This window comes from Pseudophryne corroboree, chromosome 12 (assembly GCF_028390025.1).
Source record: "Pseudophryne corroboree isolate aPseCor3 chromosome 12, aPseCor3.hap2, whole genome shotgun sequence".
Classification (NCBI taxonomy): domain Eukaryota; kingdom Metazoa; phylum Chordata; class Amphibia; order Anura; family Myobatrachidae; genus Pseudophryne; species Pseudophryne corroboree.
The window spans coordinates 21,079,686-21,103,413 of NC_086455.1; the positions used below are offsets into that span (position 1 = coordinate 21,079,686).

Consider the following 23,728-nt stretch of genomic DNA (forward strand, 5'->3'; position numbering starts at 1 on the left):
CTGCTTCCCAGTTGTCTACTCCCGGAATGGCAACGCCACAGCATTTTTTTCTGCCCAGAGGAGAATTCTTGACACCTCTGACATTGCTGCTCTGCTTTTCGTTCCGCCCTGTCGGTTCATCTTCCTTGAAAGTGCACCAACCTCTGAGGCTTGCGTCTGTGGTTAACAGGATCCAGTCCTGAATTCCGAACCTCCGACCCTCGACGAGGTGTGAAGTCTGTAGCCATCACTGAAGGGAGATCCTGGATTTTGGTGACAGTCGAATCCTCTGGTGCATGTGAAGATGTGATCCGGACCATTAGTCCAACAGATCGAGCTGGAAGGGTCTTGCGTGAAACCTTCCGTATTGAAGCGCCTCGTAAGAGGCCACCATTTTCCCCAGAAGGCGAATGCATAGATGCACAGATATCCGGGTTGGCTTCAGGACATCCAGAACCATCAACTGGATTACCAATGACTTTTCCAGCGGAAGGAACACTTTCTGCGACTCCATGTCCAGTATCATTCCCAGGAATGGGAGCCTCCATGCTGGCTCTAGGTGAGATTTTCGGAAGGTTCAGAATCAACCCGTGATCCGGGAGAGCTGTCCAGCAACCTCTCCCTGGACGGCGCCTTTATCAGAAGATCGTCCAGGTACGGAATGATGTTCACTCCCTGCTTGCGGAGTATAAACATCATCTCTGACATCACTTTAGTGAGCATCCTTGGTGCCGTGGAGAGACTCAAAAGGCAGGGCCTGGAACTGGTAGTGACAGTCCTGTAGTGCAAACCGTAGATAAGCCTGATGAGGCGGCCAGATCGGAATGTGAAGGTATGCATCCTTGATATCCAGAGACACCACGAATTCCCCTTCCTCCAGACTTGAGATCACCGCTCTCGGAGACTCCAGCTTGAACTTGAACACTCTTAAGAACGGGTTCAAGGACTTGAGGTTCAGAATTGGACGTACCGAACAGTCCGGTTTTGGTACCACAAACAAGTTGTAATAGTAACCCTTGTTGTGTAGATGAGGTGGAACTGGAACAATGACTTGAGTCTGTACCAGTTTTTGGATGGCCTGCTGCAAAGTTATACTTTCCTCTTGTGAAGCTGGTAAGCCTGATTTGAACAATCTGTGAGGTGGGAGCTCTTGGAACTCCAGTCTGTAGCCCTGGGAAATAAGATCTATTACCCAGGGATCCTGGCACAAACTTGACCACATGTGACTAAAGAATTGTAGTCAGGCTCCCACCTGACAGACCTCCAGGCCTCGCGGTCCACCGTCATGCTGAAGGCTTTGAGGAAGCAGAGCCTGAGCTCTGTTCCTGAACACCTGCAGTTGCTGGTTTGCATGGTTTACCTCTTGAGCCTCTGGAGGCTGTAGAAGCACCTCTGGATTTTCCCTTAAACTTGGCTGTCCGAAAGGACTGTACATTTGAAGCGGAGTAAGCTTTCCTGGCTGGGGAAGCTGCGGAAGGAAGATACGTAGACTTACCCGCAGTAGCTTTGGGGATCCATTTGTCTAGTTAGTCTCCAAACAAGGCCTCTCCTGTGAATGGTAGGCCTTCCACGCCTTTCCTGGAGTCCGCATCAGCAGTCCACTGGCGTAGCCACAAGCCCCTGCATGCTGACACTGACATAGCAGTGGTGCGTGCATTAAGCAACCCAATCTCTTTTATGGCTTCTACCATAGAGTTCGCAGAGTCCTGTATATGCTGCAGGAGTAAAACAACATCCCCCCTAGATAAGGAATCTAACCCCTCCATTAGGTTACCGGACCATTTAGCAATGGCTTTTGTGATCCACGCACATGCTATAGTGGGTCTTTGGGGCACCCCAGCAGCTGTGTACAATGATTTGAGTGTAGTCTCAATTTTACGATCAGCCATATCTTTTAGGGAGGCTGCACCAGGGACAGGCAATACAATTTTACGTGACAGTCTAGAGACTGATGCATCCACTATCGGTGGGTTTTCCCATTTTTTCCTATCCTCCAGAGGAAAAGGAAAAGATGAGAGAAACCTTTTAGGGATTTGAAACTTCTTATCAGGCTTAAACCACGGTTCTTCGAACAGAGTATTCAATTCCTTTGATGCAGGAAAAGTGACTGAGGACTTCTTTTTTTACATTAAAAGAAGATTCCTCCCCCTCCTCTGACACCTGATCAGGAATTTGCAGAACATCTCTGATAGACTCTATAAGAGTTTTCTATTCCCTGTGACACAGAGTAGTATCCCCCCCCTCCAAATCCACCTCACCCTCCTCCATGTCTGACCCCTCAGCGTCAGACTGCAGGATATGGGCCAGAGATAGTTTTTGCGGACAAATGGGAGGGGATGGAGACGCTGGTTTGGGGACAGAGTCTCTATTTATCAACTCATCCACAGTCTGTCTTAAGTATTAGTCTCTTTCTCATTGCGGGATAGCTTTGTAGAAATACTTGAGATCATTCCCTTAATGAAATTAACCCATTCCGGTTCAGCCCCGCTATTCTGGGAAGGTGCACTGCCCTGAGTACCCAGTAGTGAGCCCCCTGGTGCAGAGGAACACTGTGCTGTACAAGAAACACACTCTTTGCCTGACATAATGTAAATGTGACAGCACACACACACACACACACACACACACACACACACACACACACACACACGGCTGTCTTAACAGCAGTGTAGACCCCTGGGCACAGCAATGCACTGGGCCCCCTACCCATCCTCCAGCGGTAGGGGTGGGGGTGCTATCAGAGTCAGCTTTGATGTCCCGTGGGTGGTAGCGGGTGTTCTATCTTCCACCTAGCATGTAGGACCTGGAGCAGTAATTTCTGTTAATTACTCCTTTACTGCACAGATGGGGCGGGAGGAAGAACACTTTACTGTAGAAGGGGGCATTGGGCTGAATGTAGGGACCATGGTACATGACTTCCAAGGTGGTAGGGGGTGTTTAATATGTAGGGGAGGGGTGGATAGTGGAGTGGGCTTATTATTCATCATTTTCTGGTGGGAGGGCAGCATGCTTGACTGCAGATATCTCAAGTTCCTGAAAATACATTTCTTAGCTTTGAATGGGATAAAAAACTAGTCCCACCTTTCAGGAGGTACTGCGAACTTGGGGATCAGAGTTCAGGAGCCAGAATAATCCACCATTGAAAATATAAAACTGCATATTAGGCGTGTGGAGGTGGAGCAGGAACCAGCTGCTAGAAGGCTGATATGTCTGGTTCTGGGCATAGTAGAGACAAGCTGCCAGTGTCCACCAAAAGCGGAGTGTCCCAACTTTTGGAATATACATCAGACAGAACCCGAGATATCTGGCTGGAAAGAGCAATTAACAGGCTTGGATGGGGACCACTGCTTTGAAGTCGGATATCTCTGGTTCCCCAGGGCCGATTTAAAAAAATCTGGTACCCCTGGAAAGAGGGGACTCTCAGCTATCAGTCTAGGGCCATTGGGCAAGTGCCCATTGAGCCCATACGAAAAGATGGCCCTGCACACACACACACAGGAAAAGCTTAAGCACAATTAACCCACAAAGAACCCTTCAGGGAGACAGAGTAATTTGGAGCCAGCACCCACCGCACCCTTATCACTAATGCCAAGCTTAGCCAGGTCGCAGACTAATTACCCTGATAGGGGACTTAGTACACTAATAGTCGCTCCCCCCACTGCTATTACCCCCTGGTACCGCGGAGGTAATCTGGAGTCACACACTGCTATTAGCCCCTGGTACCGCGGAGGTAATCTGGAGTCACACTGGAGGAGCTGCGTGTCCCTATCAGTCAGCATCTGTGTCCACTGCAGAAGGAAAATGGTGCTGGGGAGCTGCTGGATCCTCTCATAGTGAAGCCCCTCCAATGGCGTGCGGTCTTCCCGCTTTTTTTATACTGGCTGAGGTAATCTGTTGCTTAAAATGGAGAGAAAACGGTTTTAAGACTGTTTTTGCCAGTCTGGGTACTGTGTACAGTGTACTGAAATGCAGCTATGTACTGTGTCTTGAGACGCAATCCGCCCCAGTTAGAAGCCGTGCATGTCCGTACCCTCATACTGCCATAATGGCCGGCGACCCGCTGGTCGGGACGCCGGCTTAGTACGGACCACTCTTATTTCTTCCGGCTCTGTTAGGGGTGGCGGCATGCTGCGGGAATGTAGGCTCGCCCTGGTGTGGAGTGAAATAGTTCCCTCAGGAGCTAGTGCCCTGTCAGCGGGGAACGGGACCATTAACCCTTCAAGAGATTGGCCCATCTCCCCATTTCTGTCATCACTACCATGAGTGTTAATGGCATTAAGCAGGAGTGAGGGCAGCGATGATCTGATCCATTGTGTCATACCCCTGCACCTCCCACGTGGCCATCACCTCCCTGACTCCAGGTAATAAAAGGTCAGAAACCATTTTGTTGGTTATCCCGATAACATTATAATTAGGCTTACCATAACCACCCTTTAAACTGGGATCCTCATGGATTACACAGGTTCTGTGGCTGGCTGGCTTCAAGCCTGCATGTCACCTGGTTTTTATCAGCCACAGAACCTGTGTAATCCAAGAGTGTCCTGGTTTATAAGGGATAGTATGGTAAGCCTAATTAAAATGCAGCTTATCAGTTCAATAATTATGAAGTCATTCTTAAAAATACAAGCTTTCATCAGACACTCCTAGTTGACACATTTTAATATTCACATTTCAAATCCACTATTAAAAATATATTAAGGGCATCCATGGTGGCCAGGTTACCTCAGGACTAGGCTGTAACTACCGTTTAGGCCTAGGGGGGGATGCAGGCCACAGTTACCTCTACTACTAATGCCACAGTACTGCAGGGGAAGAGGATGAGAATAAAGTAGATTGTCAAAAGGGGATACGGTCATCAGGTCGACAGTCATTAGGGCGACCACTGAAGGTCAACACGAGCATTAGGTCGACGTGTACTAGGTCGACATAAGTTTTTCACTTTTTTTTTCCCCATTTTTTGGATTTTTCCATACTTGACGATCCACGTGGACTACGCTTGGAACAGCTTGCCCAAAGCCGCCATGCGAGGGGACGCGGTGCACTAATTGGGGTTCCCAGTCACCTTACGAAGAAAACGACACCAAAAAAAGTTTAAAAAACTATACCCGTCAAAAGTAAAATTAAATTGCTTTTAGGTTGGTCAAAGCAAATCCACTAAAAATAAATAACTCATTTGCTAAATATACTACATAGGCAGAATGATCAACGTTACAGGTTTACCGGCGCCTCATTTAAATGATGCGGCACAGACGTTACTGAAACGCTGCGCTGCTCCCGACACAGCAGATAGGCATTCCTGAATTTGCTTTGAGTGCCTGGAAGAACACAGAAATTTACAACGGGAGGCCCAAAGCGTGGGCCCGGGCCAAGGGAGATAAATTGCAGATATCGGAGTAAAGAATCCACTTTAGCTGCCTGGTACACTGCTCCAAGGGACAATGGCTCCACACAGAAACACAGGCTATTTTCAGTCAATACATCCTGAGCCAAATGGATGAGTTCCAGGAGGGATGAGCACAACAAAAGGAGAGCTGCCAGCCAGATAGAGACTGCGCTCCGTGGCTTTAACCCTTTGCAGCACTTCCAGAAAAAAAAAAGTTTTGAATGATATACTTTCATTTTTAAAGTGCTGCCATGTGGTATCGGTACTTCCTGCTCCACTCACCACGGTCTGGTAATTGTGGTAACCTATTTGTGTAAATGGATCCCAATACATTTCTCCTCTCCTAACCAACGCTTACTCTTATACGCAGCTCGGCCACGTTCACAATTATACATAAACTTGAAGTAAAAGTTCCAGAACCGCTGCCTGGTAATAACTGTACAAGCAGCGTTCATAGTTGCACTTATTTGGCCTTTGAGCGGGTAGCAGTGTATTTACCGACGGTCCTAATCCCAACAGCCAAAATACAGACAGTGTCAATATACCGACATTTGTTATGTCAACATGATCAAAATTCTGACAGTCAGAATACAGACATTTGAAATGCCGACATGCGTTTTTAAGGAATTTTTGCCCCAAAACAGACTTGTTAATACTTTACCGTACCAATGGACCTAGAAGGGGAATATAACAGTGCCTGAAGCATGGCGAGCACCACACAAAACACCCATAAAAACTCATGTCGGTATTTTGACATGTCAGCATTTCAAATGTTGGTATTCGGACTGGGTCGGCATTCCGAACATGTCGGCATAATGAGTGTAGGTATTTTGACTGTGTCGGTATTCTAACTGTAGGTCAATGGCTGTTAGGGATTAATACCGTCGGTACTGTGTCGGTCGGTAAATCATACTGAAGTCCTTTGAGTACTACCATAAAGCCTACCTGCAGACTACAGTACTAGGGATGGGCGACGTTGCGGAGATACCTCAGGCATTCTGGGAATGTGGCGAAGTCACAGGTAATGTATATATTGAGCGGGTTTTATGGTGGCTGCTGAACCATCATCTTTACACAACTATGGGCTATGCAAGCAAACAACTGACAAGCAGGCTAGAAAGCCCTCACACAATAGGAGGCAGGACTGACGTGGTGAGAAAACGAATCGGCGCACTCGTAGTCGCTGGTCCTGGGAGTGGAGGGAAAGCAGCAGAGTAAGGCCGGCATCAGCACGTGCGCTAACATTTACCTGCTTAACTACTGTATAATAACTGGCTCAGCATCTAAAATGGCTGCCTCTACTGAGAAAAGTCACATGGTAATATGCCAGACTAACAAATGAAAGTCTTTTTTATTATTTAAATCATTACATAATGTCCGGTTATAACAGTTTTCCTTGACCATTAACGATGCGATAACTGATATATATAATAAAAGCTACACATAACAGATTACACATCTTCAACAATTAGATATTCTTCCTTATTTCATTACAAATACGCCAAGAAACACAGACACCGTTCCGTGTGAACATAGAGCATCTAGGGGTCTATTCATGAAGCAGTGAAAACTGTGGAGAAGTGAGCCAGTGGAGAAGAACCAATCAGCATTGAAGTAACATCTATAATTTGCATACTATAAAATCATACAGAGCAGCTAATTGGTTGCCATGGGCAACTTCTCCATTGGCTCACTTCTCCACTCTTTTCACTGCTTGATGAATAGACCCCCTAGTCTTTTCATGTGTGACATGGGAGCGGCCATGTTGTTTTCGCTACTGATTTCAAAACTAAAACACCATTTCAGATTTTAGGGGAGAGGTATTCCAAGCCAGTTTTGCTAGTAGGGCATGCTAAAACGGTGGAAGGGTATGCTGGGATGTCTAGTTCCACAGCAGCTGGAGAGCGCTATGTGGCATAGCCCTGCGCTAGGGGGTAAATTTATTAAATCTTCTGGGCAACAACATCACTGGTCTGTTTTAGTAGCTTCAGTAAATCTACCCCCAGGGACCAAACTGTCCGGGAAGAGCGTTCTGTGTACTATATAATGCCCCTGCAGAACAGGATAACCCCCACTAACAAGCAGCGGTTCTTATGTCCCCCCCCTCTATTAAATAGGAGACAAAGCATGTTCCCCTCATGGACACACCATGTAAGGACAGTTCCACCTCTAAAAGTGTTTGTGACTTAATATGCACCCCACATGCAGCAAATAGGGGGAGGGTGGGCAATCTGTCTCCTGGGAGCCCACCCCCGGCCCGCTGCAGAGAGAACAGCTTCCCTGCGGTTCTATTGTACAGGGTCTGGCTTTATTCTCCAGCCCTGGGAAGGGCAGAGAGTCACAGGCTTGGGAGCAGCCTCTGTACTGCGTTGGTCCCAGAAGCAGTGACATCATCTTGCAGGAATCTGCCATCTGCCCAAAAGCAGGTTAAACAACAGTCTGGTGTCACTCCTTCCCGAGCCAACGAGGTTCTGCTCATCAAACCAAGTATCTGGAATTCCTCCATGGCAACCAAATGCTTCTTGCTGGGAGATGGCGGACAAAGGTGTGCTGGGACTTTTAGTCCCACAACAGCTGGAGAGACACAGGTTGCCAAAGCCTGCTCTAGCTGTATGCTGTTGGTTACTAATCTCAACTCTCTGATGCATGCTTGTATGTCGGAGACTTGTGCAAAATACAGACGTCTCATCTGTTCGGGACATACACAGGCATTACGTGATAGGTGCTCCAACACAGGTGGTCATTCCGAGTTGATCGCTCGCTAGCAGTTTTTAGCAGCCGTGCAAACGCTATGCCGCCTCCCACTGGGAGTGTATTTTAGCTTAGCAGAAGTGCGAACGAAAGGATCGCAGAGCGGCTACAAAGATTTTTTGTGCAGTTTCAGAGTAGCTCAAAACCTACTCAGCGCTTGCGATCACTTCAGACTGTTCAGTTCCTGTTTTGACGTCACAAACACGCCCTGCATTCGCCCAGCCACGCCTGCATTTTTCCTGGCACGCCTGCGTTTTTCCGAACACTCCCTGAAATCGGTCAGTTGACACCCAGAAACACCCACTTCATGTCAACCACTCTGCGGCCAGCAGTGCGACTGAAAAGCTTCGCTAGACCTTATGTGAAACTACATCGTTCGTTGTAATAGTACGTCGCACGTGCGCATTGCGCCGCATACGCATAAGTGCTGTTTTTTTGCCTCATCGCTGCACAGCGAACGAATGCAGCTAGCGATCATCTCGGAATGACCCCCAGTATTCAATGTGTGGTGACACTGCAGTTTTTATAGGACGCAATAAGGAAGAGCCAGCAGTACACAACAGCTCACAGCATCTATGCAACATGCCCTATTGACTCTTGTCCACGCACAGTGCAGCCTATATGCTCCTGTGTACTCTCCGCACATTCTTCATAGGGTTCAATGATCCCTACTTGCAGTGCCAGCTAGGCCGTGTGACCCAGATGAAAGCAGTTCAGGCGGAATGTAACATAGGTACAAGGAAATCACTACGAAAAACGCCCCCTTCAGAAAATGACCCATCTACCATTTTATGGGCTCAGCAAAAGTTCGGCTTAACCAATCGGTAGGAAATGGAATAATTTACTGAGGGATGGTGCACAAAGTGGTTCTGTGGAGTAGGAGCACTGGTTCAGCCCACAAATCCAAAGCCGCCATCTTGTGTATGTGAGGTGTCATGTTACACAGTCTACGTAATCATCATCAGCCAGAAGGGTTAAAGTGAAGGGCGCTTACCAGCGTGCTCCAGGGCCACCAGCATGGACTGCTCAATCAGGTCACGCTCGATGAAGCTGCGGAAATCATCATTGTAGACGGTAAGGTCAGGGAGCTGGAAGGTACAGACGGGCGTCTCCAGGGTGTGCTCGTTGCTACCATTACTGGAAACGTGGGATCGGGCCAGGGAGACTATGGAGGAGCTCGCGTGAGAAATACCTCGGGACAGGCGTTTCTCTGTAAGGAACAGAAAGCGAAAATGGGGTCAAGTTGTGCTCGCAAACATGTGACTCCTTACTGGACTACAACAACATGGCTACCATTGGGAAATTACATTTCAAATGCAGAAACTCAAAATGTGGCATGTCGTACAGGTTAAAGTATTTTCCAACACAGGTACACATTACATTTTAAACTGGTTGTATGGATATAGCGGCTTGTAACATTTCCACATCTGTGCACAACATTTTCCGGTCCCTGACAAAACTAAAGAGATTTCTTATTTCAAGATATGGCTTTTAGTAGAATGGACTCCTGCGCTCGGACCTACGCCCTTGCTTTATATATTCTCCAAGTCTGTCTGGGTTCCTTAACGTCTGACCGCTTCCAGCTACCCAAAGTAGAGAATACAGTTCTAGAGTTAAGCTCACTTTTTATCTCATCTTCCTCAGGAAGATTCCTTGCGATAAAGGACATTCTACTACAGGACTCTCTGCTCTGTCCCTATACACTGAAAGTGCTTAATGCACCAAGGGGGACATGTATCAATACCCCCCCACCCCGGGAAAAGTAGCCAGGCCTGGATGGTCTTACATAGCAATAACAATCCTTTTATTGCACATAGGGCCTTTTTCAGGTCTCAACAAAAGTATAGGCACAGATGCAAAGTACAGATGGACGGTACTTTGTGCCAAACCCGTACGGAGCACTTGCAGTATGGGTCCTGCATCAATGGACGCACTACGGTTGCAGATGTCAAGAGATTAACAGTCTGCAGCCATTTGGGGGCAGGGAGGGCATGGCAGCAGTTTCACAAAACAACCGAGTTGCCTCCATTTTGTAGGACTGCCAAGGCCAGGGTCTCAGTCCCTGGCCTCTTGGAAGCAGCTGCGGCAGACATCTTGCATGACCACATGAGTCACTCAGCCGGCCGATGGTGTCACAAGTGATCCTATTCTGCATTCTCAGGCGCAGCACTGGATCACACATGCACGCAGGAGGCGTCTACCTCTACCAGACACCTCCTGCTGCATTAACGGAGCATCGATGCTGCATCCAAGGAAGCAAGAGCAATGCTCCCACCAACCACAACTGAATCAAGCCCATGGTGGTTTCATGTGTTCATAGGCAGAGAAGTCATGTGACACTGCATCAGTCACTCCTTCACAGTGGCCTGACACAAGCCAGCAAGAGCTCCGCCATGTTGTTCCAGCTACCGGCCTAATGGCTCTGAAAGGCAGATCTGAAGGGATTTACATGGCTAGGGCAGTATTTTCTCTAGGTTGATCCATAAGGATCCACTGCTTTTGTAAGGCAATACCTATGCGCGCTGTGGATTTGAATCACACAGGAAAACCAGGACTCACGCTCAGCCTCCATGAAGGGAAAGCCACTAATAAGCTGGGTGGTCGTTCAATTTCAAAGGAGGTATTCCATATAGCGGCGATGGACACCAGGTGGCGGTGCATCATCACAGATTTAACCTCACACTCCATAACGGAGCGCAGGAAACTCTGCAGTGCTGGGTTACCTTATTTAACGGTGATATGTGCAGTCGCTAGCTGAATACCCCCCCCCACCCACACCCCCCATTCCTTCCCAGAGACCTAAACACAGATAGGTTTTCAGGGCAGTCTAAGGAGGTCTTGGTGATCCTAAATAAATGGCCACCATACACCTCCCCTCCTCTTCCCTACTGCTAATGAGCAGAGTGATCAACAGAAATACTATATACCTTATGTTTAACTTTAATGGTTTCCAATTACTTGCACTGTTTTGGTTTTATTTAAAGACCAACAAAAGAAAATTAATAAAAACAAACAAATATTATGCATCAAATAATAGATGTCTTTTATGGGGATGCGGTCAACATCCCGCTGGACGGGATCCCGGCGGTCGAAATACCGACGCCGGAATCCCGACAGCCACAATCCAGACATATTCTCCCTCCGTGGGTGTCCACGACACCCATAGAGGGAGAATATAATAGTGTGCCGAGCGTAGCGAGGCACCGTGCCCGCAGCGTGGCGAGCGAAGCGAGCCCGCAAGGGGCTGCGTTCCGCTCGCCACCCCTGTCGGGATTGTGTGGTCGGGATTCCGGCGTCGGTATTTCGACCGCCGGGATCCCGTCCAGCGGGATTACGTACTGATCCCCTTTTATGTACATACACAAAACAAACACAAAACTAAAAGCACAATACAAAGCACACCAAAAAGAAACAAAACCAGTGATAAGGATGGCAGAAAACGCACCTTGTATGATGTCATCCGGCCGCTGCAGTGCCGGTCTCATAGGGTGAGCCGCTTCTGGGGGTTTGAAGTTCCGTGTGTCGTTGTAGGTATGCGCTAGGCCACCTGCATTTGCTTGGCGCAGTTTATCGTAGTCCGGGAGAGCAGCGTTAGCGTCCCATTTCTTGCCTAGGTAACAAAAATAATCTCCGCATTAGAACATTGTATTTTTTGTTAACAGCCAGAGTAATAAAAGTTCGGCAGACCGGACAGATAAACTCCAGCACATTGGTAGCTTAACTGATATGGCAGCATCTATAACGGGCGTCTTCCAACCGCACTAGCAGGCCCCACTGACTACAGGAGAGTCCTAGCCTAGATGCCCCATTTACAACGGCTGGATCGGACCACGTGTGCTGTGAACCTGTGGCTCAGCGGACGAGTTTAAAGGACAACCACTCGGAAATTCATCACTCCATTTCAAAGTACATTTCATTTTATTTTTATTAGCCACATCCAGTCAAAACTGTTCAGTCACTCGTCATATGTGGAAACGTTTTCCCACGCAGTCTTTTTTTATTGCGGCTGAAAGTGACTCCGTTTGACATCAATGAATTATACAGTAGCTGTACGATTAAATCTCATCTCTGTTTACTGAAATGTCACTCGCCTGATTTATATTTTCGGAAAACAAATTACATCCCGGCTCCCGTCAGAATAGGAAGCAAATGTGCTCCGTCAAACTGGAAGAGCACGTTGCCAGCTGCTATTCTATGCAGCGCTCCCAAACAACAGCGTCGGCGTTCATTGAGAAGCGTCCTGCACATATAGCCGTATACAGTCCTACTTTGACTGCACATATGACTGTGTTATCGGCTATCACTGCTCTAAGCCCCACGAGGCAGGGTGTGGTGACGGCCAGAAATTTTGGTCTGGCCAATCAAAACTGATTAACAAAACACTGACCCTCTTACCATGTGACCGCGTAGGAGGAATGGGTTATGGACAATATAGGGTGCTGATTTCCTATGAACAGGTGTAAAGTCTTTAGAGGCACATGTACCTATACCCCATTGTCTATGTGCTCCAGTGTCCCCTAGTGGATGAAGGAGAAATACAACATAATAGCTTATAGAAGACATCACCTACAGATGGGTCCACATTTATCTTGGCCTTTAATAGGGTTAGCTGAGCCAGGTCATTCCGACTTAGGGGGTAATTCTGGGTTGATCGCAGCAAGAACTTTGTTAGCAGTTGGGTAAAACCATGTGCACTGCAGGGGAGGCAGATGTAACATGTGCAGAGAGAGATAGATTTGGGTGTGGTGAGTTCAATCTGCAATCTAAATTGCAGTGTAAAAATAAATCAGCCAGTATTTACCCTGCACAGAAACAAAATAACCCACTCAAATCTAAATCTCTCTGCACATGTTATATCTGCCCCCCCTGCAGCACAACTGCTAAAAAATTTCCTGCTGCGATCAATTTGGAATTACCCCCTTAATCCCCTGCTGTAATGACTTAATCCCCTGATGTATTGTTCTCTGCATTGTATTGCAGCTGAGAACAATAGATGAAGAGTTTATGTTAATAAACCAGAGAAGTCAAGATAAATATGGACCCATCTGTATAAATCTATAGAACTGTATTTGAGAAAAGTAGGAGACCTGAATATACTAGAGATGAAGATGGAATTTCCCATACACACTTGTCACTATTCCCAACGATGCACACTGTGGCTGAGAACATAAGCTTAAACGCCTCTGCACAAAAATGTAAAATATATTGCTACACACCTCCTACCACACAATCTAAAAACACACGGCATACTGCCGACCCACAATGAGGACAGAAGGGGTGATGGGGCGTTAGCCACAGAGCTTAAAACTGTTCTCTCTTCAATGCCAAAGGTGATTTAACTCATCCATGGTCTCCAGCAGGCATCAGCTGTGATGAACACATTCCCTATGCTCCATTAGTGATAGGGAACCCACAAATGCAGTAGATGTAATGCAGGCTCGTATGTCCTTGGCTGGGACGTCTTCCTCAGGTCACCCAGGAAAAACATCAATCTCATTACAGAGGACCTGTATTTAGTCTCACGCCCCCCTTCCAATCTGCACTTGCTGGAAAGTCCCAACACAGAGTCACCGCCGGCCAAAGGATGAGGTCACACAGCGACCAGCACACCAACGGGGCCAGCTAATCAGGGCAGACATCTAACTGTATCCGTATAATGCAGAGGATGGGAAGGGCTACGGGTGGCCACAAGAATACAACGCCCATAGCTGTATAAAGTCTGGACTGTCACACAGACAAGTGTGTCACACACGTATTATGTTGCGGTTGTGCTGTGGAAACTCTACTGCACAGAACAGCTACGGGCTGAGCTCATACAGGAAACAGCATAACAGGCGAGCGTGACACGTGCACTTACAGAGTAAACAAAACAGAGACGTACAGCGGCAGAATGAATAGATTTGTACGAGTGCAGTTTGGGTGATGTTAGACTGCAAGCTCACCTGTCCAGGGTCAGCATAAGCTCCCGTTTCAGGTTACTGTGTATTATTTATGGATTCGGCATGATATACCGATGGACGAGGTGAGAATACAGACAACGGCCCCCCGTCCATTAAAATGCTGACAGCCCACCAGAAAGTACTCTAACCCTCCCTTGTGGGTGCCTAACCCTAACCCTCCCTTCCCCACTGGTGCCTAACCCTAACTCTCCCTTCCCCACTGGTGCCTAACCCTAACCCTCCCTTCCCCACTGGTGCCTAGCCATCCCTTCCCTGCTGGTGACTAACCCTAACCCTCCCTTCCCCGCTGGTGCCTAACCCTTCCTTCCCCACTGGTGCCTAACCCTAACCCTCCCTTCCCCACTGGTGCCTAACCCTAACCCTCCCTTCCCCACTGGTGCCTAACCCTAACCCTCCCTTCCCCCACTGGTGCCTAAACCCTAACCCTTCCTTCCCCACTGGTGCCTAACCCTAACCCTTCCTTCCCCACTGGTGCCTAACCCTAACCCTCCCTTCCCCGCTGATGCCTAACCCTCCCTTCCCCCGCTGGTGCCTAACCCTAACCCTCCCTTCCCCCGCTGGTGCCTAACCCTAACCCTCCCTTCTCCCGCTGGTGCCTAACCCTAACCCTCCCTTCCCCCGCTGGTGCCTAACCCTTACCCTCCCTTCCCCCGCTGTTGCCTAACCCTAACCCTCCCTTCCCCCGCTGGTGCCTAACCCTAACCCTCCCTTCCCCCGCTGGTGCCTAACCCTACCTTCCCCCGCTGGTGCCTAACCCTAACCCTACCTTCCCCCGCTGGTGCCTAACCCTAACTTCCACCGCTGGTGCTTAACCCTCCCCGCTGGTGCCTAACCTTCCCCACTGGTGCCTAACCCTATAACCCTCCCCGCTGGTGCCTAACCCTAACCGGTACCTAACCATCCTCTTCCCGTCCCTGCACCCTAACCCTCCCCGCTGGTGCTTAACCCTAACCTCCCCTTGTAAGTGCCTAAACATAACCACCCCCCCCCCCCCCCCCCCGGTACCAAACCATCGCCTTCCCATCCCTGCACACTAACCCTCCTTCTAATGCCTAAACCTAAGCCCCAACCCCCCCCCCCCCAGGTACCAAACCATCCCCTTCCCATCCCTGCACACTAACCCTCCTTCTAATGCCTAAACCTAAGCCCCCCCCCCCCAAGCAGGATGTGGATCACTGCTAAAAGTACATTTGGGATTCCAGGAGTCTGTATTTTGACCAGCTCCTTCGGGATTTTGATGCCGGCATTATGCCGCCAGTCAGGATTCCAGCGTCAGTATTTCAGCCGCCAGGATTCCGTCCGGAAGCATTTTAACTACATCCCTATTATTTGTATCTGCTGCTGCTGTGTAACATGTTAGCGCTTTATAAGTAAAAGGACAATAAATATTTTAAATTTTCATGGTGCAGAAAGACGGACATCGCTGATCTGACACCAGTAGGTGGGGACAACCTCCTACAACATCGCTGACACATATGTAACATGTGCAAAGAGTTAGATTTGGGTGGGTTATTTTGTTTCTGTGCAGGGTAAATGCTGGCTGCTTTATTTTTACACTGCAATTTAGATTTCAGTTTGAACACACCACACCCAAATCTAACTCTCACTGCACATGTTACATCTGCCCCACCTGCAGTGCACATTGGGGGTCATTCAGAGTTGATCGCTCACTAGCAACTTTTTGCAGTGCTGCGATCAGGTTAAAATGTGGCAAGACGCAGCATGCGTACGCACCATAATGCGCAGGCGCGTCGTACGTGTACAAAGAGGATCAGTGCTGGGCGATGGATTTAACGAAGAATCGATTCGCACAGCCGATCGCAAGGTGACTGACAGAAAGAGGGCTTTTGTGGGTGTAAACTGACCGTTTTCTGGGAGTGTTTGGAAAAACGCAGGCGTGTCCAAGCGTTTGCAGTGCGGGTGTCTGACGTCAATTCCGGGACCAAAAAGTCTGAAGTGATCGCAGCGGCTGAGTAAGTCCAGAGCTACTCAGAAACTGCAACAAACTTTTTTGTGCCGTTGGCTGCAAATGCGTTCGCACACTTACAAAGCGAAAATACACTCCCTCATAGGCGGCGACTATCTGATCGCAGCGCTGCAAAAATGTTGCTAGCGAGCGATCAACTCGGAATGACCCCCATGGTTTTGCCCAACTGCTAACACACCTGTATAAGGCCTATAAATCACAACCCTCATTATAAGGGGGCGATTACAAACAAGAAATACACAATTTAAGGAGGGTATGTGACGGGTAATATATAAGTAACTATGCTGGCGACTGTCTCACTATGAGAAGTAAAGCCTGCTATTTTCTCACTTGGTTGTTTTCGCTCCCAGGGGTACGTAGCCCCAACAGTGTAACCTGCACCTTCCGCATGGTTACTCTGTACAGCGAGACTGCTGCAGACAGTGAGCTACCTGCTGTCTATACTGACACAAACCCCAGATTTACGGCACGTGCTGGAAATGAAGTATATGTGGTCTCCCAAATAACGATCCTTTTACCGTCTACAATCAACTTTCTCCATAAACAGTTCCCAGCTCTGCTTGTGGGATGGGACTGGGAGGATGGTGGCCGGCCGGATTACACAGCTGTAACAGGCAGTAATTACCAGGAAGATAAAAGGCACAGAGAGAATTGCTCAGATGCAGTGAAAACGTTTCATGTGAACCCACTGGGTCATGTATGGTGGACGTGTCCGTGACAGACTTAATCCTGCATTTCACATATGCATAAATATGGTGCATATTGTATATACACACACACACACACACACACACACAAACACGAAACGCACCTTTCGGACATTATTGGGACACCTTCAGTTAAAGATACACTGGTGTAAATACACGTAACCAGCACTGGAATCACAACTTTAGGGATCAGTTTTAAGTAACCTAGTACAGGGGGAGTAGATGTGCAGAGCATTCCACTCTGCAGACAACAAGCGTGCTACTGCAGTGGTTCTCGAACTCCGTCCTCAGGACCCTAGTGTTCACTCTAGGCTGTTTTAGCAGGGCGCCGCGCCCTGCCCGTTTTTTAACAGGCAAAACCCGCCCTGCCCCTTTTGCGGCGCCCTGCTAGAACAGCCGCCCGCTCCCTGCCCTCCCGGCGTGTATAGATGCCGTGCGCATGCGCGCGGCATCCATTCACGCATTGGGAGAGGGCTGGGGGAAGCCCAGCACCGACGGAGGTGCTGGGCACGCCCCCAACAGTGATGTCGCCGGCCACAGACGCTCTCTATAGTAGCGTCTGTGGGCCGCACCGCCCCCTAAAATGACGGAGGCGTGGCCACGCCCCCTAATTTGCGTGGCCGCGCCCCCCACCGTGCGCGCACATGTGCCCCCCTGAGTCCGGCGCCCTGCCCCTTTTCACTCCTAGAGTGAACACTAGGACCCCACACACACACATTTCCCAGGTCACCCAGCAGGTGCACAGGTGCACTCATTCCTCACTGACATTTCCCCGGTCACCCAGCAGGCGCACAGGTGTACTCATTCCTCACTGACACATTTCCCAGGTCACCCAGCAGGTGCACAGGTGTACTCATTACTCACTGACACATTTCCCAGGTTACCATGCAGGTGCACAGGTGTATTCATTACTCACTGACACATTTCCCAGGTCACCCAGCAGGTGCACAGGTGTACTCATTACTCACTGACACATTTCCCAGGTTACCATGCAGGTGCACAGGAGTACTCATTACTCACTGAAACATTTCCCAGGTCACCCAGCAGGTGCACAGGTGCACTCATTCCTCACTGACATTTCCCCGGTCACCTAGCAGGTGCACAGGTGCACTCATTCCTCACTGACTCATTGCCCAGGTCACCCAGCAGGTGCACAGGTGTACTCATTCCTCACTGACACATTACCCAGGTCACACAGCAGGTGCACAGGTGTACTCATTCCTCACTGACATTTCCCAGGTCACCCAGCAGGTGCACAGGTGTACTCATTCCTCACTGACATTTCCCAGGTCACCCAGCAGGTGCACAGGTGTACTCACTCCTCACTGACACATTGCCCAGGTCACACAGCAGGTGCACAGGTGTACTCATTCCTCACTGACACATTTCCCAGGTCACCCAGCAGGTGCACAGGTGTACTCATTCCTCACTGACATTTCCCGGTCACCCAGCAGGTGCACAGGTGTACTCATTACTCACTGACACATTTCCCAGGTCACCCAGCAGGTGCACAGGTGTACTCATTACTCACTGACACGTTTCCCAGGTCACCCAGCAGGTGCACAGGTGTACTCATTACTCACAGACACATTTTAAAAGATTCACAGGCGGAGCGAGTTATTTCATTTGCAATTTTGTGAGGAGACCTGGAAAACATGCCCTGTGTGGGGTCCTGAGGACAGAGTTTGAGAACCTACTGTATGTGTCACTGGATCCGCCTCACCTACAATCTGGGCCAATGACAAATCTGTCATGCCACGACCCCATGCAGTTAGACCCCTCCCACTACATAACATAACACAAGAACAATACGTGCACGGGGTACCCTAAATACTGTCGGCAGCGTTTCATTGTGTAACCAGGCACGAGACAGCTTTCCTATACGAGTGACCTGGCGCCTGACATCATTATACTTAATCCGCGACTATTTAACAATTCCTTTGCAACAAAAAGTACTAAGCTATTGTCCCTGCTACACTGTATGTGGCTACAATGCAAAATTCCGGATAAAGTCACAATAGCTGACCATGGCGGAGCTTCTAAATTGTGCCAATCGTCTCTGGCCCCATATGGCGCAAAAATTCCACGTGACTGTGGGCGCATCTGTGCCTTGCAGCGTTTACACACGTGAAACTGGAAAAAATAAGCCCCGCCCTAATCCGCTTAAAACCATTGCCCAGACCCGCCCACTTCTGGATGAAACCACGCCCCCGTTGGGAGGCATGGGTCCAGTGATGTTGGGACAGATACAGACAATTAATAAATACCTACTAGTACAATAAGGTTTTCAGTGTACACTTAAAATTATTACACATTTATCTTTTTACAGGAGATATTAGAATAACCCACAAGGACATCACAGAGATAAGTAAGATGCCTGTAAACTGACACAACCAACCACAAGTAAATAAGTGCACGTACACACACACGTACACACACACACACACACACACACACACAACTACATAAAACAATCTGGACAATGCACAGAATACACACTGTTGCTTTAAATGGGGATAATAATACTCCTGACTGGGAAAGTGAGTGTGTAAACACGGTAATGATGCGTGTACTTATAATCCCAGTAGTTTCCTCTTCCTCACAACACGCCGGAGTATTTACACTGCAGCTTTCCATCCGGCAGTCAGGCGTGGCCTGGAGGGCTGCCACACAACGCCGGGACGTTTAGGAACCCCACTTCTGCTCAGGCACTTGGCCAGCAGGTTACAAACGTTTCACAGGCACAGTTACAATGGAGGCATGCAATATTAGGCCCTGCCAATGAATGTGTACCCACATGAAGCCTGTGTAAGCGTTCCCTTCATCCTACATAGCAGTCTATTTACCCTCCATCACATTTCTGACTTAACCACAACCTGACCTGGGAGCTTGCAGCTAGCGACGCGGAATAGGATAGGCCGCTGCCATGCCGGTTTGAGTATCACCGAGCTGCTGAGGTCTTAAGTTGGCCATACACTAGGACGATATCGCTTAAGAATGTACGATTTCGATGTTGTGTGCACATCGTTTGCGATTTGGGTATGATTACGATGTGCGTCCCCGTGGGGTCAAATGTCGCATCCTCTGACCATACGTGCAGCCCATATTGTCCGTCATATTTGTATGCACATCGTTCGATGGAACATTCAATCGGCGTCATTTTGAATAGCCTTTTTTTCAAGGAGATCACGTGCTTTTTGTGAGGCACACTATCACTCCATAGATCGTATGCTTCATCGTGTGTCCATAAAAACCCAGATTGTGTATCCAAAACTCCCAGGGGAACTGAAGGGAAATCGTGACAGGAATCGGATCGGCGGAACGGACCTGCACACACATACACTATATCACATGCATGGAACCATATCAGGGCTACAGCCACTGTAGGTGCTACGTTACTTGTTATCCCACGGGTACCAATCATTTTTATTTCTGCAGGAGCCTTTATACGGGGATAATAACGTTGCTTTTCCAGTTCGGCTTAGCACGTCCATGTTTGAATACTTAATCTGTGTGTACGACTATATAATGAGTATTAAGAACAATGTAGGTCAGTAGTAATAGTTCTAATTTTACTGTGCTCACGGCCATGCATACCTGCGGCTGATGTATCAAAGCACGTTAAAGATGCGCGTTGGTACCCGGGGCACTATATAAACATTGCAGAGTACTGCCCACATTTATCAAGCCATGGTGATAACGCACCAGACAATCAGCTCCTAACTGCCATGTTACAGGCTGTGTTTGAAAAATGACAGTTAGCAGCTGATTGGTTGGTACCTTATCACCATGCTATTTATCACTCTCCAAGGCTTGATAAATCTGGGCCTATGTCTGGTGAGAAGACCTTTCTCCTTCAGCTGAAAAAATACTGAGACACCTTCTTATATAACGAATACCCCGTTTAGATTGCCATTGCCGGGTTGCACCCGGGAACTGGATACGGCATTGGACCTGTGCAGTGTGAACGGGGTGGCTTCCCGACAGGGCAATATGCTGGCTCGGGTTGCCATCTGGGGGCGAGGATAACTCTTCTTTATTCCCGGGTTGGGAGACCCCGGGAATTCGGCAGTGACCTGTTCACACTGCACAGCAACCTTTGTCGACCCGGCAAAATACTGGGTTATTAGTGCAGTGCGAACGTGGTATAAATGGTAGCATCTGGTATCTGCCGTATGTACCGATCAAGGCCAATCATAGTGCTCAATAAACACTGCCAAACAAACCACGCCCCCTCCTTAGCATTCCATTCCATCTTGCTGCATGCAGAATGGGAACACACGGAGTAGGTGTCAGCGTCTGCTGGGTAAGACACATGTGCTAACTGGTCACACGTGCAATAGTAATAATGCATCAATGACAGAAATAATAAGAATTTACTTACCGATAATTCTATTTCTCGTAGTCCGTAGTGGATGCTGGGGACTCCGTAAGGACCATGCTGGGGACTCCGTAAGGACCATGGGGAATAGCGGCTCCGCAGGAGACAGGGCACAAAAGTAAAAGCTTTAGGATCAGGTGGTGTGCACTGGCTCCTCCCCCTATGACCCTCCTCCAAGCCTCAGTTAGGATACTGTGCCCGGACGAGCGTACACAATAAGGAAGGATTTTGAATCCCGGGTAAGACTCATACCAGCCACACCAATCACACTGTACAACCTGTGATCTGAACCCAGTTAACAGCATGATAACAGCGGAGCCTCTGAAAAGATGGCTCACAACAATAATAACCCGTTTTAGTTAACAATAACTATGTACAAGTATTGCAGACAATCCGCACTTGGGATGGGCGCCCAGCATCCACTACGGACTACGAGAAATAGAATTATCGGTAAGTAAATTCTTATTTTCTCTGACGTCCTAAGTGGATGCTGGGGACTCCGTAAGGACCATGGGGATTATACCAAAGCTCCCAAACGGGCGGGAGAGTGCGGATGACTCTGCAGCACCGAATGAGAGAACTCCAGGTCCTCCTCAGCCAGGGTATCAAATTTGTAGAATTTTGCAAACGTGTTTGCCCCTGACCAAGTAGCAGCTCGGCAAAGTTGTAAAGCCGAGACCCCTCGGGCAGCCGCCCAAGATGAGCCCACCTTCCTTGTGGAATGGGCATTTACATATTTTGGCTGTGGCAGGCCTGCCACAGAATGTGCAAGCTGAATTGTACTACACATCCAACTAACAATCGTCTGCTTAGAAGCAAGAGCACCCAGTTTGTTGGGTGCATACAGGATAACAGCAAGTCAGTTTTCCTGACTCCAGCCGTCCTGGAAACATATATTTTCAGGGCCCTGACAACATCTAGCAACTTGGAGTCCTCCAAGTCCCTAGTAGCCGCAGGTACCACAATAAGCTGGTTCAGGTGAAACGCTGACACCACCTTAGGGAGAAACTGGGGACGAGTCCGCAGCTATGCCCTGTCCGAATGGACAATCAGATATGGGCTTTTGTGAGACAAAGCCGCCAATTCTGACACTCGCCTGGCCGAGGCCAGGGCCAACAGCATGGTCACTTTCCATGTGAGATATTTCAAATCCACAGATTTGAGCGGTTTAAACCAATGTGATTTGAGGAATCCCAGAACTACGTTGAGATCCCACAGTGCCACTGGAGGCACAAAAGGGGGTTGTATATGCAGTACTCCCCTGACAAACTTCTGGACTTCAGGAACTGAAGCCAATTCTTTCTGGAAGAAAATCGACAGGGCCGAAATTTGAACCTTAATGGACCCCAATTTGAGGCCCATAGACACTCCTGTTTGCAGGAAATGCAGGAATCGACCGAGTTGAAATTCCTCCGTGGGGCCTTCCTGGCCTCACACCATGCAACATATTTTCGCCAAATGTGGTGATAATGTTGTGCGGTCACCTCCTTCCTGGCTCTGACCAGGGTAGGGATGACCTCTTCCGGAATGCCTTTTTCCCTTAGGATCCGGCGTTCAACCGCCATGCCGTCAAACGCAGCCGCGGTAAGACTTGGAACAGACATGATCCTTGCTGAAGCAAGTCCCTTCTTAGTATCTCTTGAAGTTCCGGGTACCAAGTCCTTCTTGGCCAATCCGGAGCCACGAGTATAGTTCTTACTCCTCTCCGTCTTATAATTCTCAGTACCTTGGGTATGAGAGGCAGAGGAGGGAACACATACACCGACTGGTACACCCACGGTGTTACCAGAGCGTCCCTGCTATTGCCTGAGGGTCTCTTGACCTGGCGCAATACCTGTCCAGTTTTTTGTTCAGACGGGACGCCATCATGTCCACCTTTGGTCTTTCCCAACGGTTCACAATCATGTGGAAGACTTCCAGATGAAGTCCCCACTCTCCCGGGTGGAGGTCGTGCCTGCTGAGGAAGTCTGCTTCCCAGTTGTCCACTCCCGGAATGAACACCGCTGACAGTGTTATCACATGATTTTTCGCCCAGCGAAGAATCCTTGCTGCCATTGCCCTCCTGCTTCTTGTGCCGCCCTGTCTGTTTACGTGGGCGACTGCCGTGATGTTGTCCGACTGGATCAGCACCGGTTGACTTTGAAGCAGAGGTCTTCCTAGGCTCAGAGCATTGTAAATTGCCCTTAGCTCCAGTATATTTATGTGGAGAGAAGTCTCCAGACTTGACCACACTCCTTGGAAATTTCTTCCCTGTGTGACTGCTCCCCAGCCTCTCAGGCTGGCATCCGTGGTCACCAGGACCCAGTCCTGAATGCCGAATCTGCTGCCCTCTAGTAGATGAGCACTCTGCAGCCACCACAGAAGAGACACCCTTGTTCTTGGAGACAGGATTATCCGCTGATGCATCTGAAGATGCGATCCGGACCATTCGTCCAGCAGATCCCACTGAAAAATTCTTGCGTGAAATCTGCCGAATGGAATCGCTTCGTAAGAAGCCACCATTTTTCCCAGGACTCTTGTGCATTGATGCACTGACACTTGGCCTGGTTCTAGGAGGTTCCTAACTAGCTCGGATAACTC

At 48.8% G+C, this 23,728-nt stretch overlaps 1 protein-coding gene across 1 annotated transcript in view; it reads right to left on the reverse strand.

The window, feature by feature from the left end:
- The window catches only part of OTUD7B (OTU deubiquitinase 7B), a 77,040-nt gene that overhangs the window by 18,313 nt on the left and 34,999 nt on the right, over positions 1-23,728 (reverse strand). The window contains exons 2-3 of the mRNA XM_063947174.1: positions 11,559-11,723; positions 9,108-9,323 (exon numbers count right to left, since the gene is read on the reverse strand). Of these exons, the coding sequence (XP_063803244.1) occupies positions 9,108-9,323; positions 11,559-11,723 (381 nt within the window). The remainder of the gene's footprint in view (positions 1-9,107; positions 9,324-11,558; positions 11,724-23,728) is intronic.